This window comes from Epinephelus fuscoguttatus, linkage group LG6, assembly GCF_011397635.1.
Source record: "Epinephelus fuscoguttatus linkage group LG6, E.fuscoguttatus.final_Chr_v1".
In the NCBI taxonomy this organism is placed as follows: Eukaryota; Metazoa; Chordata; class Actinopteri; order Perciformes; family Serranidae; genus Epinephelus; species Epinephelus fuscoguttatus.
The window spans coordinates 44,306,568-44,324,251 of NC_064757.1; the positions used below are offsets into that span (position 1 = coordinate 44,306,568).

The 17,684-nt window shown below is 39.5% G+C and overlaps 2 protein-coding genes across 3 annotated transcripts in view; one reads left to right on the forward strand and one right to left on the reverse strand.

The window, feature by feature from the left end:
* Positions 1-17,684, reverse strand: part of prdm6 (PR domain containing 6) — a 158,980-nt gene that overhangs the window by 98,000 nt on the left and 43,296 nt on the right. For both annotated transcript variants that reach the window (XM_049579643.1, XM_049579644.1), the window contains exon 5: positions 9,848-9,975. In XM_049579643.1, coding sequence (XP_049435600.1) covers positions 9,848-9,975 — 128 coding nt within the window. The remainder of the gene's footprint in view (positions 1-9,847; positions 9,976-17,684) is intronic.
* LOC125890827 (GTPase IMAP family member 4-like) lies at positions 2,762-7,497 on the forward strand. Its single transcript, XM_049579646.1, has 3 exons — positions 2,762-2,821; positions 2,930-3,084; positions 5,630-7,497. The coding sequence occupies exons 2-3, from the start codon at positions 3,051-3,053 to the stop codon at positions 7,144-7,146; spliced, it is 1,551 nt and encodes a 516-aa protein (XP_049435603.1). The 5' UTR covers positions 2,762-2,821; positions 2,930-3,050; the 3' UTR covers positions 7,147-7,497.

Below are 17,684 nucleotides of genomic sequence, written 5' to 3' on the forward strand. Positions count from 1 at the left end.
AACAACAATTTCATAACCTGGAATGCCTCTGGTGTAGGGACAGTGGTGAAATTATAAGGAATGAAACTGTTTGTTGTTGTCCAACCCACCTGATGCATCACATGACCAACATAGCTGTGCAAAACAACCAAAATAGGTTGTGAAAGTAGAAACCAAAGAAATAAAGAAGTACTAAACAGGCAAGGCTTCCATGATTTAGATATTGATGTTGACAGATTTCCAATGTTGTAAGTCCCTGGCACAGAAAGGGTTTATTTGAGTGGGTCCCCAAATCGACAAAATTTGAATAAGATACTGTATAAATGTAATATTTCAACATTTTGAGAAATGTTATTCTAACCCTAACCCTAACCCTCTTTCTGAGAATATGTTTTATGTATTCATTGTACTCATGGAAACTCATGGATCTCTTGTCATCTTGCACAAGATATATGATATAGTATGAAAATGGTGGCCGCCAGCAGTGTTAATTTTGTCAGCTAAAACTTAAACGAAAACTTTTCGTTGTCGACCCTTTATTCCGTGACTAATTTGTGACGAGAACGTAAATTTAATCTCTGTTCATTATGAACTGACTAGTAAAATCGTAAATAAAAAGCTGACGCTGGCCGGCCGGACAATCTGGATTACAACCATCCTCAATGCCTTGATTGTTTTCCTTTTTATACAATTAATTATCTTAACTCAACTTCAAACTCTCAGTCTATCTTTCTGATTGGATGACCTCCCCCCGCCCTCCGCGCGGTGGCGGTGCACGTCCAGTTTTACCATACGGAGGCCTTGGCTCCACAGCAGGAAGCTGGGGACAACAACGTCACACAGACCGCTGCTGAAAATTATACATTTTGATAAATACAGGTAGGCTATACATATTGTAAAACTCTGTAAATGTACACCAGAGAATACATTTTCATTTCCAAATATTTATTTGAAAACAAAACCATTCAACTGGAGACATGGCGGAGCAGCAGCGCTGCAGCAAGAAAAAAAAGAAAGAAAAAAAAAAGGCATTATAAAAAGCCGACAAATAGTGTTAATTAATTGACATGAGACATTGGAGAGGTTGTCAGTCCTATTCTATAGTCTGTAATACTTTTTTTTATTTTATCATAACTTCTCGGAAATTACTCAAAAATGCATTTTTTGTGTGCTTCTGAGTACACGGGCAGCATAAACAATGAAGTTACATATGACGGTCTGCGGCGCTTGGAGGGGCGCTGTAATCCTGGCGGTCCAAGTGTTAACATACACTGAATTAAAAAGGGCATATGATTAAATGTGTTGGCTAGGTTTTGATGCCCTTGTAAGAAAATACTAAATTAAAATCTGCATAACAGTTAAGCTGTTAGGATCTTCTTTTGATGTCTTAAGAGGACTGGAGCTTTATTCTTGCAGGTTGTAAGTCATTTGTTGTACAAATATACTGAAAATAAACAAGAACCTGTGAAGGACATGATTATGTATTGCACTTTTTCTAACAAGCCTTAGACATTCATTTTTATTATACAAGAGTAATATGGTACATTCTTAGTTTAAATGACTAAACACACAGTTAAAGGTATCCGTACAATGGAGTTTTTACTACCATGACGAACATCCTTTTGCAAAATCTATTACAGTATAACAAAACTGTCAAATTACGTCAAAAGACTAAAATGAGAGTAAAATTAAAACTGATTTCCACTGACTAAATTTTAACTAAAACAAAACAAAACTAAAAGACTAAAATGTGACTTTATCTAAATCCAGTCTTTGGTGAGTGACTAAGACTAAAATGAAATTAAAAAATATTGTCAAAATTAACACTGGCCGCCAGTGATAATCTATTTTTCAACACGTGTGTGCTCTGGACAGTAAAGCATCATCAGGTCGTCATCGACATGAATGAATACAGCATCTGCTGTCACGGTAGACAATATATAATAAGATTAAAGGAATGTATGTAGTAATGTCTACATTTAAGTGAATATGAGTATACTGTATTCTGTGAAACTAAAAAGGCGATTGTCTCACAGCAGTCCTCAGGAACTCTGTGCTGTGCCACCAACACAGCTGCCTCAGCACACAGAGCCTCAGAGAGCCAGAGATGACAGTGAGCAACCAGGTGTCAAATCTGTGCATAGCACCAAAACAATAATGCCGACCATCACAGAAGAGATCATAGTAACATCCAAACACAAGTTTTACGCTTAGTGTTTTGTGTGACATGAAAAATACATTCAAAATAAGTATAAGTCATGTCATGCCAATGATTTCAACACAGATTTAATGTTCACTGTGTAGCATTATTGAGGAAAACTATAGGGTGTGTCCTGTGGAAGCATTGTCAGTGAGTTTACTGCATCCTTTAATATATTAATAATTTTTGTTTGCTTTGGGACACTGCATTATTCTCAAAGTGTGTTTTTTAATTTTTTGAAACTGAAGAAAAAACATATTGCAGATAAAATCTCAAATCATGTTTGTGCAGTTTTAGTATTCAACCTCTAGATAGATTTTAGATTTTAGACTTTATTGTCCCCAGAGGGGAAATACTTTTCCACAGCACCACAACATTTTGACCGACATACAGAACAGAACAGACATCATTGCACATACGCGCATTGCACATGACATTTCGACAGAGACAGAAACAACATTACAGACTTCACCTCAGTTTCTTGTGCATTGTGCGTGTTGATGATGAAACTGAGTGGGCGGTCTCATCCGTTTTAAATGTGCCCACAGTGGTGCCCTGCCCAGAGTCATCAAATTTCAGTGTGAAGCATTTTACTTTCATTTATGTGCACGGGGAAGAATGAGGCAGTATGAATTTCAACTGGTGAGTACACTCAAATAATTAACAGCAAGGAAGCAAATGCAAATAAACAAAGAAATATAAGTATCATGTACATCCTTAATCAAAAATCTTTCTTCTGGTAATTCTCAGGTATGTGACAACTGACCAGGCTTGGTGATCAGGCACACCAGATTCAAAGTTTGTAGTTACCAGAGTAGCTACACTATATTCTTGACTCACATGCTGTATTGCATACAGTGAATGCACTACGATGTTGAGCTGCATGAGAACAGCAACAACCTCAGGTAAGTGCAGCATGTTAAACTATGTGAAGAGGAAGATATCCTTTGTTTTAAAGTTACAGTGTGCAGCTGTGTGCAGCTTAAAGCCCTATGTAAAACTGTAGGGAGTCTCTCTTCCCAGCTGGACACCAATCTCATAAGACTTTGATATTTGGATGAATTTAGGTTATGATGTCGGGTGACCAAAAGTCAGGACAATATCTAATGCCAATGTCAATCCAACATAGAATAATATAGACAGGTGACGTTGATATTTTGTTGGTTTTACGTTGTGTTGTTACGTGACATAGTATACTGACAAGTCCTAAGGTTTGGAGAACAAAACCCAATGTCGGCAAAATATCACAATACTGACGTCCAAATAAAATGAAATTCTAACACCACTGGTAGGAATGAACCGGATATTCGTACAGATAATGTACTTTTAAAAGTATGAGCATCACCCAAGTAAAACATGTCAATATCCGTGTCAACGATGAAGGAATATAAAATGTGAAAATGCTTATTTGATAGCTGCTGCCACATCATGAACAGGCCAGGTAGCCAGCCACACAGACACACACAGTGACTCCTCCCCTATTACACACATTTCACTACTGTAGCTCTGCTGTCGCACACACAGACACACACACACATGAATGCACACACACACACACACACACACACACACACACACACACACACACACACACACACACACACACACACACACACACAGTGACTCCTCCCCTATTTCACACATTTCACTGCTGTAGCTCTGCTGTCGCAAACCCACACACACACATGTATGCACGCACGCACACACACACACACACACACACACACACACACACTCACACACACTCACACACACAATCTTGCCATCATCACAGGCAGCCTCAGAGCAACAGCGCAACTCTTCTGCTTTAATCTATACCTATTACAGTGGGAACTGCCCATTGGTTCAACAGCCCATTGTTCCGGCCATATTAAACCCATTGTTCCGAAGTCCGTTCCGAAATCATCATGATGTCCTGTGGTTAAGGTCTGGTTAGGTTTAGGCACAAAAACCACTTGGTTAGGGTCAGGAAAAGATCATGGTGTGGGTTAAAATGAAAAAGAAAGTGACAAACACATAAGCTGTGAGCCTGCTCCGCCTCAAGCCAGTCGCGGCGCACCATACGCCTGCCGCGAGCCGTTCAGCACCGCGGACAGTCGGAATAATGGGATGTCGAACCAATGGGCTGTCGAACCAATGACATGGACCCATTACAGTTGGGTTTTCTTCTATTAGCTCACTTCTACCCCAGTTTGCAGAAAATATCAAAAGTCAGCTGAGTTAGTTGGAGAACTTGGCAGGATGATAAAAAACAGTTAAATAGCCTAGACTTTTTTAAAATAAATGAATATTGTTGGACACAGGGTGGGTCACACAGAGAATCAAAGTCTGATAGTTATGAGATATGGATAAATATTTGTGGGCCTATGATATGAAACACCCCAAACAAATATTGGGGACACTGCTTAAAAATGTCAGTGTCTATTCCTGATTACAGTGCCACCATGTTGCTGACTGCGGTCATATTTCTTGGGAAGCATTTGCACATCATTTCCAGCTTTTGGGACAAGTTTCATGTTAGTAGCTCATTCCGGCTCATGGCAACTTGAGCCATGGCACAAGGCAACCAATAATAAACCAGCACAAACTCAATTGAGTTCTGACCCTTCCGGCTTGAACCCTAAAAACATGCCAGCTAATGCTCCAGATATGTTGGCACTGGTAGGTCCAGATCTTATTTTGTAAACCCATTTCATCAAGGCTCAAAATATTGAGATACCATATTCTAAACAGCACATACAATGGGTTTTACACAAACATCAGATCATGTTATGTTTATCTAATTGCATTTAAAAACTTTCTATTTTTCTAGCTATAAAGACAGTAGAACCATGAAGCATATTCTTACATACAACTCAGAATAAATTCTTAACAATTTGCAAGACCTGTGCAACACAGAAAAACTTCTAATTACTGTAAGGGGCCTGTTCATTTTGACATATTAAGCAATCTGATACAGACTAGGCTTGAGCAGTATCTATTTTTTCATACCATATTACCTTCCTGGAAGTTCATTGGGGTATATGGAATATGACAGTACAGTTCTGTTGTTGCAGACATGACACAAGCCGGCTGTTAATTGTCAGTCCTGTAAGGTTATCCCTACCACTCACAGTCTGCTCAGCTGCCTGTTGCACCAGAATGACCTCTGGTGGCGCAAAATGTGCACTACATGCAAAACATCCTTTTTACGGTCTCTTCAGTACAAGGTTAATACAAAGATGAGCATCTGTATTTTTGACGGTACTGAAAATGATACCATCTGAATTTCTAAAAACCCTGGTATACCTTAATACCCTAATACCGCAATACCGTGATACCACTTAAGCCAAATACAGACTCAGACCTCTTTTCCTTAGTGCATTTATTGATGAATGACCTAAGGATGTTAAAATGTATTGCATTGGAATAGTGCAATTTTTTTTATGTTTTCTTTTTCTTGTTTTGCAGCCCATGAGCTGAATATAATGCTGCTTGGAGGTACTGACACGGAAAGGACATTGCTAGGTAACTTCATAACAGGACAAAAGGCTTTTCATGATTCAGTGCTGTTCTCAGACAAGCAATGCAAGCTTGCAATTGCAGAATGGAGTGGAATGTCATTAACAGTGGTGAAAACCCCAGACATTTTTGATCTCCCTTTGTTATCGGTGACACAGGAAATGACAAGGTGCATGACTCTTCTCAAGCCTGGACCAACTGTGATGTTACTGATAGTGACACCCTCTGATTTCACAGAGGCGAAAAGACAAGCTTTAAAAGCCACTCTCAGCATGTTCGGCCAAGATGCCTATAAATACTCAATGGTCATCCTCGGAAAAAATGAGGAGGAAAAAAACGCTTCAGTGGATAAAGTTATCCAAGACTGTGATCAAAGGCATCACACAATCAACCTTGATAAAAAACATCTTCCCAACAACAGACTTCAAGAATTCATGGAGAAGATAGGGGACATGCTAAATGATAACAGGGGAGAATGTGTAACCTTGACAGAAAGATCTGAACCCTGTGCAGGTGCGCAATGTCGCAAAGCTTATGGTAAGCAGCTGTTGTGTGACAAAAATGAAGCTACTGGGAGCTCATCAGTCCATGAGAAATTAAAAATGTTCTCAAAGTTGACTGAACATCTTTATCTAAACATGGGGATCAATGCCTTCAGTTACACTGAGACAAAAATGAAGTCAACAATTAAAGAACTGAACAGAAAGCTTGAGGAATACGAAAACAAGTTCAAAAACGATCAAGTCAGAAGAGATCTAGAGAAGGAAAGGCAAACAGCAATGGAGGAAAGGATGAAGAAGCACGAAGAGGAGAAGAGAGAGATAGCTGAGAAACTTAATGATTTCATGAAGAAGACTACTACTTTTGCAGATCTGGTGGAAAAGTACGTTGACGCAAAACAGACACTAACACAACAGCACAATGAAAGACTGGAGCTTCTAAAGAAAGAGCATGAAAAGCTAAAAGCAGATCTGGAACAAGAGAAAGGTGTGAAACAACAGCTTGAACACATCATAAAGGCTCTAATGCAAGAAAATGAAAACAAACTACAGGATCTAAAGCAAGAGAATGAAAACAAACTCCAGAATCTGAAGCAAGAGAATGAAAACAAACTCCAGGATCTAAAGGAAGAACATGGGGACAAAATAAAGGATCTGAAGCAAGAACATGAGGAAAAAATAAAGGATCTAAAGCAAGAACATGAGGACAAAGTGAAAGATCTGAAGCAATGGCAGTCTGACAACAAAGGATCATTTTGTGACCTTATGATCTTACTAAAACTACTATTGCGTGATCTTGATTGCAAAATTAAAAGCCCCTTCTCCATAACAGACAAAATTAAGCAAGAGGGTGATGAAAAAATAACAAGCCTAAAACAAGAGTGTGATGAGAAATTAAAGAATGCAGAAAGAGAGCATCAAGAACAAATAAAAAATATTAAGGAAGGCCATGCCAAAAAAAGATGAATCTGAAACAAGAGTATGAGACAAATGTAAAAGATTTAAAGAGAAATCACACCAAGGAAGTGAGGGATCTCAAACAAAACCACGATCGCATAATAAAGGATCTGAAGCAAGAGCAAGATGAGAAAATGGCCGCTAAACAACAAGAACATGACAACAAAATAAAAGATCTGAAGCAAGAGCAAGATGAGAAAATGGCCGCTAAACAACAAGAACACGACAACAAAATAAAAGATCTGAAGCAAGAGCAAGATGAGAAAATGGCCGCTAAACAACAAGAACACGACAACAAAATAAAAGATCTCAAGCAAGAGCAAGATGAGAAAATGGCCGCTCAAAAACAAGAACACGACAACAAAATAAAAGATCTCAAGCAAGAGCAAGATGAGAAAATGGCCGCTAAACAACAAGAACATGACAACAAACTACAGGATCTCAAGCAAGAGCAAGATGAGAAAATGGCCGCTAAACAACAAGAACATGACAACAAAATAAAAGATCTCGATAATTAGTGTGCCCTTCATCTTTGAAAGTGAAAGTATACACTGCATTATAATGTCTGATCTTTGTTTTAATGTGTTATGGGTAGAGTTAAGTGTATCACTCCTAAAAACTACTTTTAAATTTGAGGTCTTCACAGAAATATGTTAAATAAAAGTTTTCTTTAGTGACAGAAATAAAATATATGAGAATGTGTGAATATCTTAACCATGTGTTTTATTAAATGTATTAATTTTGCTTAAAATTGAGATGTTGATTGTTCAGTTAAATTGTGTTTGCATTTGATCAATGTAAATCATCATCAGTATCATGTATTTGTTTTAGGGGTCTGTTTTTTTCTGGTGAATATATATTCATAATGATTAAATGCTTATTATATTGTAAATGATTAACAGTGCACTTTGACAGCTTTATGATACTTATATTTTGGCAGGAGAGATACTTTTATTAACCAATTTGGCTGTTTGTCACCATCTTACCTGTGGAAGTGTCTTCTAATTTCTTCAAATAAAGCACATCAAACTGACTGACTTGGTGATTGATGTCTATTTCTCTTACAGCAGGGGTACCGTAAGACAACTGACACAAACTTTCTGTTGTGGGTACGGTAGCATTTACGCATGGAATGAACTTATGTAAGCGGGCCCACAAAGCGTGTGAACAAACCATCATCTTTGCATTTCAGTGCAAGCATTTGTTAATTCCTTTTTTCTGTAGTAACAACAATAATGTTGGTTGCTAATGGTAGTCAGTTTGCAGATGTGTGCTTTGGGCAGTGTGTGGAAAGGTTTGATGTAATTACTGTGTTTCTATTAATTTAAATGGCTTCGGAGTTCCCACATATTTTTAACCACTGAATTTTCAAAACCTTTCCATAAAATTCTCCCAATTTCCATTACTTCATTTAAATGGTTTAAAATGGGTGGGTCTATGTATTGACACAGTTGCAGAATATTAAATACATAATTACCAAGCATTTATGGAAAAGCAAACTGCTAGCACTTTCTAACTTTCCTCACTCCAGCAGCCAAAAAGTGCATATGCCAACAGACAAGACCGGCACATATGGGTACTTCACAAACATCAAGGCCACGCCCCTTTTTGGGGTACAGGAAACTGAAGGTCTGTGGATGTCAGTGCAATTTGACATGTATTTGGGTGACATTTTTTGACAAATTTGTATGCATTTTTGTCTTTTTGTTTCCCACTCAAACTAACCATCCATCAGTAGTAACTGTCACCAGCATAATTTAGCCATTTACCACAGTGGCAGTGAATATTCATGTATTTTAAGTGTGTAAAATGTCAGTGTGAAAGCCTTGATTAACCTGCTATGCAAAAGTTTTTCTGCATTTTCCTGTTTCTCTTCTGATATGCACGATTCCTTTCCTTACAAGGGGGTGCAGCCTCAGCAATGACACATTGCTATCTCAGGTTTATGTGTATCATGTGATCCTAGTGACGTTTCAACAGTCACACAACACAGCACTAGGTTTTAAATTGATAATTAAAGGAATGTATTTTGTGTAATGTTAGACATGTTTGGGGATTTTATGAACATATTTTAAATAATAGCCAAAACAATATATATATTCAAACATTTTCCAAAACATTGTGTTAATTCCAAAACATTTCCAGGCCTAGAAAACAGTTTTCTATTCTCATAACTTTCCAGGAATTTCATGACCATGGGAAACCTGTGGCTTAGTGTATTTGACAGTTCTGGAACAAACCAGTGTGGACCAGGTGTGTCAGTCCATCAACTTGGTGGTAGGTGGGGTGTCATGGTGCTTTAATATTTGCAATATCTGCCACAAAGTCACCAGAGTCCTGTATGTTCTTTTGTCTTATAATGTCCAAACACATTATCTATAGATAGCCTAAAAGATGATTAATATACAGTAACTAATATGTAGATACCGGACATAATCATAAATTAAAATCAATGTGTAAAGAGAGCTGCTTTATGTGCTCCAAAATGGTTTTGTATTGGTGTCTCCAGGACAGTCCGTTTTGCGACTGTGAACAAATGTCTCAGTGAAAGTTTGCCATGCTGAAATGTGTGTGTTTTCAGTGTATTGTGGTATTGCATAGTTCGTACAGTACATGTATTTTTACATGCTCCTGTTACATTAAAGGACACTTCTGGATGAAAAACACCCTCCAAATGTCAAAGCATTAGACTTATCAGAATTAGTCGTACCTGTACTGTACCACCATCATGTTCTGCTCCCCACAGTGTCTGGCACAGCGGATATACCTCATCCAGCTGGACTTACTGGGATCATTACCATCGATAAAGTGCTGTAACGTCCCCTCTGCATCGTAGATCTGGAACACACAAATATACATGATCAGTACTAAACGCAGTATGTGTACAGACAGATGTGCTCTGCTTACTGAGGATTAATCAATTACTGAAGTGACCTGAATGTGCACGTACAGTACATCTGTTAAAAACAAGTGTTACAGTTAAAAGTAACGTATACACCGATGGTATTTCTAATTTTTCTCATATGTAAAGGGCAGAAACACCAGATACAATTATATTGTAGGACGGGCTGCAACTAATGTTACATTCATTTTCATGATGGATGACTCCCCTGTTCATTAAATATGATTTAGATTCATTGTTTATTTTATCAAAGTATCAAAATATGGTAAAAAAAAAAAAAAAAAAAAATGTATGGGACATATTTTATTCAGTAAAAAATCACATTTGAGAGGCTGGAACCAGAAATTAAAAATGACTGAGAAAAATGAATTGATAATTGGAACAGGCTAGTTGCCAGGTAGGATTTCACATTCAAGGAACTGCCTTTGTGTTTTGATTCATAACAATAAACTTACCAAGAAGAAATACAAATAAAAACAAGTACTGCAAAACTCAAGAAATAAATCTAACATAGCATAGAAAATGTAATAATAAATAAATACAATATATCTGTTTTAAAAATTTGTCAAAACTGTACAGTTTGGTGCAACGTGTAACAAAGTAATGGCCAGTATAGTTAATAATTAGTTAATAAGATAACAGTAAAAGATGTGCGTTAATGTAACATAGTCAGGTGTGGAAACTAAAGTGTCGACGTACTGTTTCAGCTCTACTTGTTACCACAGAAAGTTTCCTACGTCACTCAAACTATTTAAGAAATGATCAACTATCTGCCAAACAACCATTTTGATTCCATTATTTTAGGCTTATTACACGTAATATATCTTAAATTTTAGCAGTTTTAAAAGGGATCCTGAATTGTCAACAACAACAACAACAACCTCCTGTAAGCACTGCAGGAAGATTACGAAGCCTAAAGTTAAGATGATTACAATTAACATATAATATCCTATTAGACTGATTTCACCTGACTCCTGTCTCGCGCAAGTGCCCAGAGAGGCAGTCAGAGCTACAGGCTACAATGAGGCTAAAAACAGAGTTCAAATGAGGTTTTTCCAAACAACTTTTTATGTCGGGGCTTCAGGACACTTGGATCACTACGGACGAGCAGTATGGAGATATTTTGTGGTTTCAATGATGTGTTTTTGGACGTTTGAATCTGGGGCGCCGTCAGCCTCCATTAGGTGGAGTTGTGTTGCTACCTCCTCTCCCCTTGGATCTCTGCAAGTGATGTGAGGACTCTAAAACTTCACCTGAGCCTCCCTCGGCATATGGGTGAGTAGATAATGGCTGAATTTTCGTTTTTGGGTGCACTATCCCTTTAAGACAAATGATTCACAATAAAGCCCAATAACAATCAAAATTGTGTTGCAATACTAAAACCCTAGAGCATATATGCCTGTGTCATTTCCTACTGTGCGATATTTCATGTATTGTGCAGCAGTATTTATGGGCTATATTTCTATATCTTGACAGTAAATATATTAAACACCATGTGTGTGTTTCATCTTATCCTGTGCAACTACACGGTATCTGCATAAGGGTGTAGCGCAGCCATCTAGAGATATCATGTTCACAAGAATGAGATGTGTGGATGAATGAACAAACAACCCAAAAACATAATACCTCAGGCCACGACCATCAGTCAAGTCAAAGTGTTACTTCCAGAAATGTTGAGAAAAAAAGATTTACAGAACAGATGTTTGTCATGAAGCTGAGGATATACAACCTTCAGTTAAATAAGATTTTGTTGCAGAGTATTTATACCCACAGATTAGTTTAAGTGTTGAACTGTAAAACTGTAGGTGGTAGAGACAAATTTATGATAAAGCAAAGTCAAAAATCTGCAAATTTTTAGAGATTCATCACATAATGGTGTGACCATGTTTCCGTTTAAGGTTTTCTTAAGAGCTGAAAATGATAACGAGTCCTGCACTCGCAGCTCAGACAAAAAGAAATAACTCCAGTTGATTTGAAATGTTTTAAACAAGCCGCAGCTACACATCATTAGGCTCTTAGGCTGAAGCTGTGATTATTGCAGGCCTGCTGGGTGCTAAACGTTATACAAACCTGATTTACACCTGCTTTAAAAGCCTCACTGCTCTGCCTGCCAACGGCTCAGGCATAAGCTCTGAAGTCTAAAAATACCTTTACAGAGCGACGGTGGAAGATGAAACAAGATGCACGCACATGAAACAAACCAAACAGGTCTCCATGTAGGAAGAGACAGAAGACGCTTTGGTGTTTGCTGCTCTTGTGCCATAAAGATGGAGCTATCAGTCTGTCCAACATATCTTAACAAGCACTGACTGGACTGCAGTTATTTCTGCAGATATTCAAGGTCTCCAGAGGATGAATCTGATAATATTTAAAAATATTAAAATAAGTGATCAGATTATAATGAAATTTGCCTAAAATGACATACCCAAATTAAAATGACTGTAGCTTCTGAACCGATCTGACTACATGCATGCATGAGGTCTTGCCAGAAAGAAAACTCTCTGAAGTTTCTTGTGGAAGTGTCAGAAACACTCTAGGTGATACAGAGACAGAGTAATGGGCCTCTGAAGTCAGTAAAAAATTGAAGATTTTGCCTAAAATAAAATAAAAAATGTGTTTGAGGATGAATAACTGTCTGTGGCTTCATCTGAGCAGGTAAATGACACTGTGGGGCTGTAGGCACACTATCAATGAACACTTGTTTCAAATTTGAAGAAGACTGCTCAAAGTATGACCATTCTACAGTGTTTTTTCCATGAAAAGATCCAGGCGGAGCTCCAAATGACAAGTCGGTCACTCGGCTTCAAAACAGTACTATCAGTGATCAAACAACACTCAGCCAGCTTCAAACATTGTACCTTATTGAAATCAGGTGTGATTATGATAGCTGATGTTGTTTATGGCACAGAAACACCATAAAATATCACCAAATAAAGCCAGATGAAACGTGAAAGTTATAATGCCCCCCTGCTAAGAGCTCCACATAAGATCACGAGTAATCCTTTAAAAATCAGCTGATATCAGAAATTCAGTGGAAAAAAACATTTTTGCAGTGAGCTCCTCGAGACGTGTTCAGGAAGCAAACAGTTTGTATCTCCTTTATTTCCCTGCACGGCTCTAAAGTGTTGACAAGTGCATAAAGTGTTCATATCTTATAAAATAGACGAGACAAAGATTCAGACAGAGGCATGAGGATCTGCAGACAGACAGACAGACAGACGGACAGACAGACATTAAAGTGCTTACATGCAGAGAATAATAAATGAGGCTGTTTCCTTTGATTCTGGCAGTCATTTACAGCATTGATTGTTTGTTGGCTGTATGGACAGCAGAGAGGCCGGCTATTGGCTCAGGTCATCACCTTATAAACGCACTCAACGCCTCCTCAATACAGTCACACTGCATCACCACGGATGGATGGAGGGATGGATTAATAATGAACACACACACACAGAGGCTGAGGGACATCGACTCCTTTAAAGTGATTATTGTGAAGCTGTGGATTCTTCTCTTTATTTATGTACTCGTTTTATTTTGATTTTAACCTCCTGAGACCTGAGCTTTTAGTTTGGCTATTTGAGATTAGTAGGACCTGATAAGTAAAAAAAAATACTAAGCATTGTCTTTAAGTAGTTTTGGGGAAAATTACATCCTCGTACGGAGACAGTGGGTTTATTTTAATAGTCACAAGTCCGTAATTAATTATAAAATTCATCATTTCAGTGCCTGAACATTGTTGTGCAAAAACAAAATTACAAACGATGCAACATTTGTTCAGTGTTTTGCAACTCCATGGGCTGGAGCCTATCTCAGCTGTTATTGGGCAAGAGGTGGGGTACACTCTGGACAAGTCGACAGGACAGCTATTCACGCTCACATTCACACTTATGTACCTAACTTAGAGTCTTTGGACTGTGGGAGGAAGCCGGAGTACCCAGAGAAAAAACCCATGCCGGCATTGGGAGAACATGCAAACTCTGCACAAAAGGAGTCCCCCACCCTGGGGTTCGAACACCTAGCACCACGGTGTAGCCGCTGCTACTGTCAGTTAAATTTGTATGTCATATCAAACTACAAACATTCTATCCGTCCATTTTCATCCGCTTATCCGGGCCAGGTCGCAGAGGCAGCAGGCCGAGCAAAGCACCCCAGATGTCCCTCTCCTCAGCAACACTTTCAAGCTCCTCCTGGAGGACCCCGAGGCGTTCCCAGGCCAGATGAGATATATAATCCCTCCAGTGTGTTCTGGGTCTGCCCCGGGGCCTCCTACCAGTGGGACGTGCCCAGAACACCTCTAACAGGAGGCGCCCAGGAGGATCCTGATCAGATGCCCGAACCACCTCAACTGACCCCTTTCAGCGTGAAGGAGCAGCGGCTCTACTCCGAGCTCCCTCCGAATGTCCGAACTCCTCACCCTGTCTCTAAGGCTGAGCCCAGACACCCTATGGAGGAAACTCATTCCAGCTGCTTGTATCCACGATCTCATTCTTTCGGTCACTACCCAGAGCTCATGACCATAGGTGAGGGTTGGGACGTAGATGGACCAGTGAATCAAAAGCTTTGCCTTCCAGCTCCCTCCTCACCACAGCGCCCTATACTACTAAGATTATTAAGCATAAATAAACAAGTTTCAGTTCAGTGGTGGAATGTTTTAAAGCACATTTAAGTTCACAGTGTGAACAGGGAGGGACAGGAGGAGACAGCACTATTGGGAAGTGTGATAATACTTTGGAGACACATGTGGACTATTTCTGTCCTTTGTTTACAGCCATTTTACCAATGAAGCAATAAGTCTTTAATTTATTCCTCCGTCTGCAGCCCTCTCCGTCACCCCTCCTTCTCTGAGTGCTATCTGTTTAGAGGCACAAATGATGTGTGTTTGTCTCATTCTTGTATCTTTGTGAGGACCACATCGAGAACTTGAGAGTGAGGACATTTTGTCTGAGCCTCACTTCTTCAAAGGGATGTTTAATAAAAGTGTTGGTTTTAGGGTTAAGGTTAGGATTAAGTTTAGTTTGGGTTAACGGACTACAGGGCATGCTTATGTCGCTGAGGGTCCTCATAAGTACAGTGGTGCGACCATGTGTGTGTGTTATGTTCCCTGCAGCCTGTAATGAAACTCCTGCACTCTGCTGTTGTTTAAAGCTTTTGTTACTCACAGCCATTTGTCACTGACGTCTATTTAAACAAATCACAGTACGTTTAACAGCCTCCCGCGTCGCCCTGCTCCACTTTACTCTGCTCTGAACTGGTTTCTGCTGCACAGAGAGGAGGGCGGGAGCACCCTAAGGTGGCCTGTAAAAAACACAAGACGTTTTCCGAATTTTGTGGGGCTCGTTAAAGCTCTCTGTTATTTTTAGACTGGCAAAATCATGTTTTTCTTTTGTTGCAACACAACACGCCTCCCCCTGCAGGACACTGGAGGCTTCTGCCCAAGCATCCGAATATGATGAGTGGGGATGACATCACCTTTGTAAGGCAGAAACATTTACCTCATGTAACAGACCATCCCCCAACCAACAGTCAGTACGTTTACATGACATAAGAGGAAATGAATTTATTTTGTCAGTCCGACTAAAACCAGTCCTTTAAAATATGTGTAAACATGTTAGTCTGACTGAAATCATGCTAACATTAATTCCTCAGACTCGACCTAACACACCCAGATAATGTGACTGGGAGGTGAAGTCCTCCTGCATGTATACAGTCAATCAGACCCAAACTGGCCGAGTCACTCTGAGCATGCTCCACAGTGACCGTACCAGAAGAGGAAGCTACAGAAGCTGAAGTCATTAAAAATATACAGTTTACATAAAACAAAATAAAATAAAATACAAAAACAAGAAAGCGTAAAGATTGAATGCTCATATATTTGTGTGTTTACAGGCTGTTTTGCAAACTGACCCAATTGTGCTGATAAACATTTGAATATTAACCCTTTCACTCACAGTGCTCACTATACTGGACCGCTATTAAAAGCCATTTTCTTGTACGCCTGGGTTCTGATGCTATAGTTGCACAGAAGCCACAACAGTGAACCCCAGTGTGTCATGCCATACAGTCATTGTAAGTGCAACACAAATCTCTCAAAACCAAGATGGCCGACAGAATGCAAGAGATGTAATGCGGCTCAGGAGTATCTCGCCAGCCCTTCTAATATACAAGGCCCTGCAAGTAACTAAAATGTGGTCACTAAGGAGCAATACAGGTGTTAAAATTTCCGAGTACTGATTTCATGTTTGTAGGAAATTACCATTAATCATCTGTTAAACTGGACACCACACATCTTTGGCTGTATTTCAACTGAAATTAATATTGTTACTGCAACTTTGTTATTCTGGAAAATACATCATTTACGTTATTAGAGTGAAACTTGGGGGAGTCGGTAGCGTAGTGGATAGTGCCGGCGCCCCGTGTAAAGAGTCATTGCCTCGCTGCAGCGGACCCGGGTTCAGCTCCAGCTTTGGCCCTTTGCTGTGTGTCAGTCCCAACTCTCTCTCTCTGTCTCCCCATTTTACTCATTGTCCTCTCCATTACAGGCAAAAAGCCCACAAAAATAATCTTCAAAAAGAATGAAACTTGACAGTATATTTTGGAGAAAATGTTCGTTGAGAAAAATATATAGTTCAGCAGGGGAAGGTGTGTGTTGGGGCTGAGGAGTGAAGAGCAAGGAGCAGAGTGAGGGAGGACAGGGGGAGGAGTAGAAAAAGAAAGGGAAGAGACTGACTCATTCCAAGTCATCAGATATCTAGTCAGACAAACATGACCTGATGAAGCCTCTTGGATAAGAGGTGAAACTTTTTCTAAGAGAAAACTAAGTCTAGTTGCGTTCGATTCAGTTGCCTTGAGATGTGCCGCATATCCTCCTGCGTCTACTGTTGATGTTCTGGAACGGCGCAGTCAACGCCGGCATGTCAACAAAAGCACGTGATTAGGTTTAATAAAAGACATCATGGATTGGCTCTACATTCATACAGGAAGCAAGCACCAGCCTCCGGGGTGAAAGTCAGGGTTTTTTGGACCCATCAACCATCGCTGCCCTCTGCCCTATAGGGCACCACAAAAGGTTACATCTGGCCATGTTACAAACTGACACCCCCTCTGGCATTTCACACCACCATGGAAGGAGTGTGACGCCAAACTCAGGTATCTGACATCAAAATCAGTGACAAAGCGGTGGTATTGGACGACTTCAGAATGAGAAGTCAGAAGAGGCTGAGGAGTCAGAGGCAAGGTTCAACACCTTTGACCTTTTGGATGAATAATGTCATCACTTTTATCCTTGTAGACATTTGTCTGAACTTTTGTCACAATTAGCATAAGAAGCTATGGCCAGAAACATGTTTTGTGAGGTCACAGTGACCTTGACCTTTGACCACCAAATTCCAATCAGTTTATTTGTCAGTCATAGTGGACGTTTCTGTCAAATTCGAGGAAATTCCCTCGAGGTGTTCTTAAGATAGTGTGTTTACAAGAATGATGCAAGGTCACAGTGACCTTGACCTTTGGCCACCAAAATCTAATTAGCTATTGTTAAGTCCAAACCGATGCCATATTTGAAGAGATTCCCTCAAGGTGTTCTGGAGATATTGCGTCCACATGAATGGGATGGTCAGACGGCTGTACAGACAGACAGACATACGAC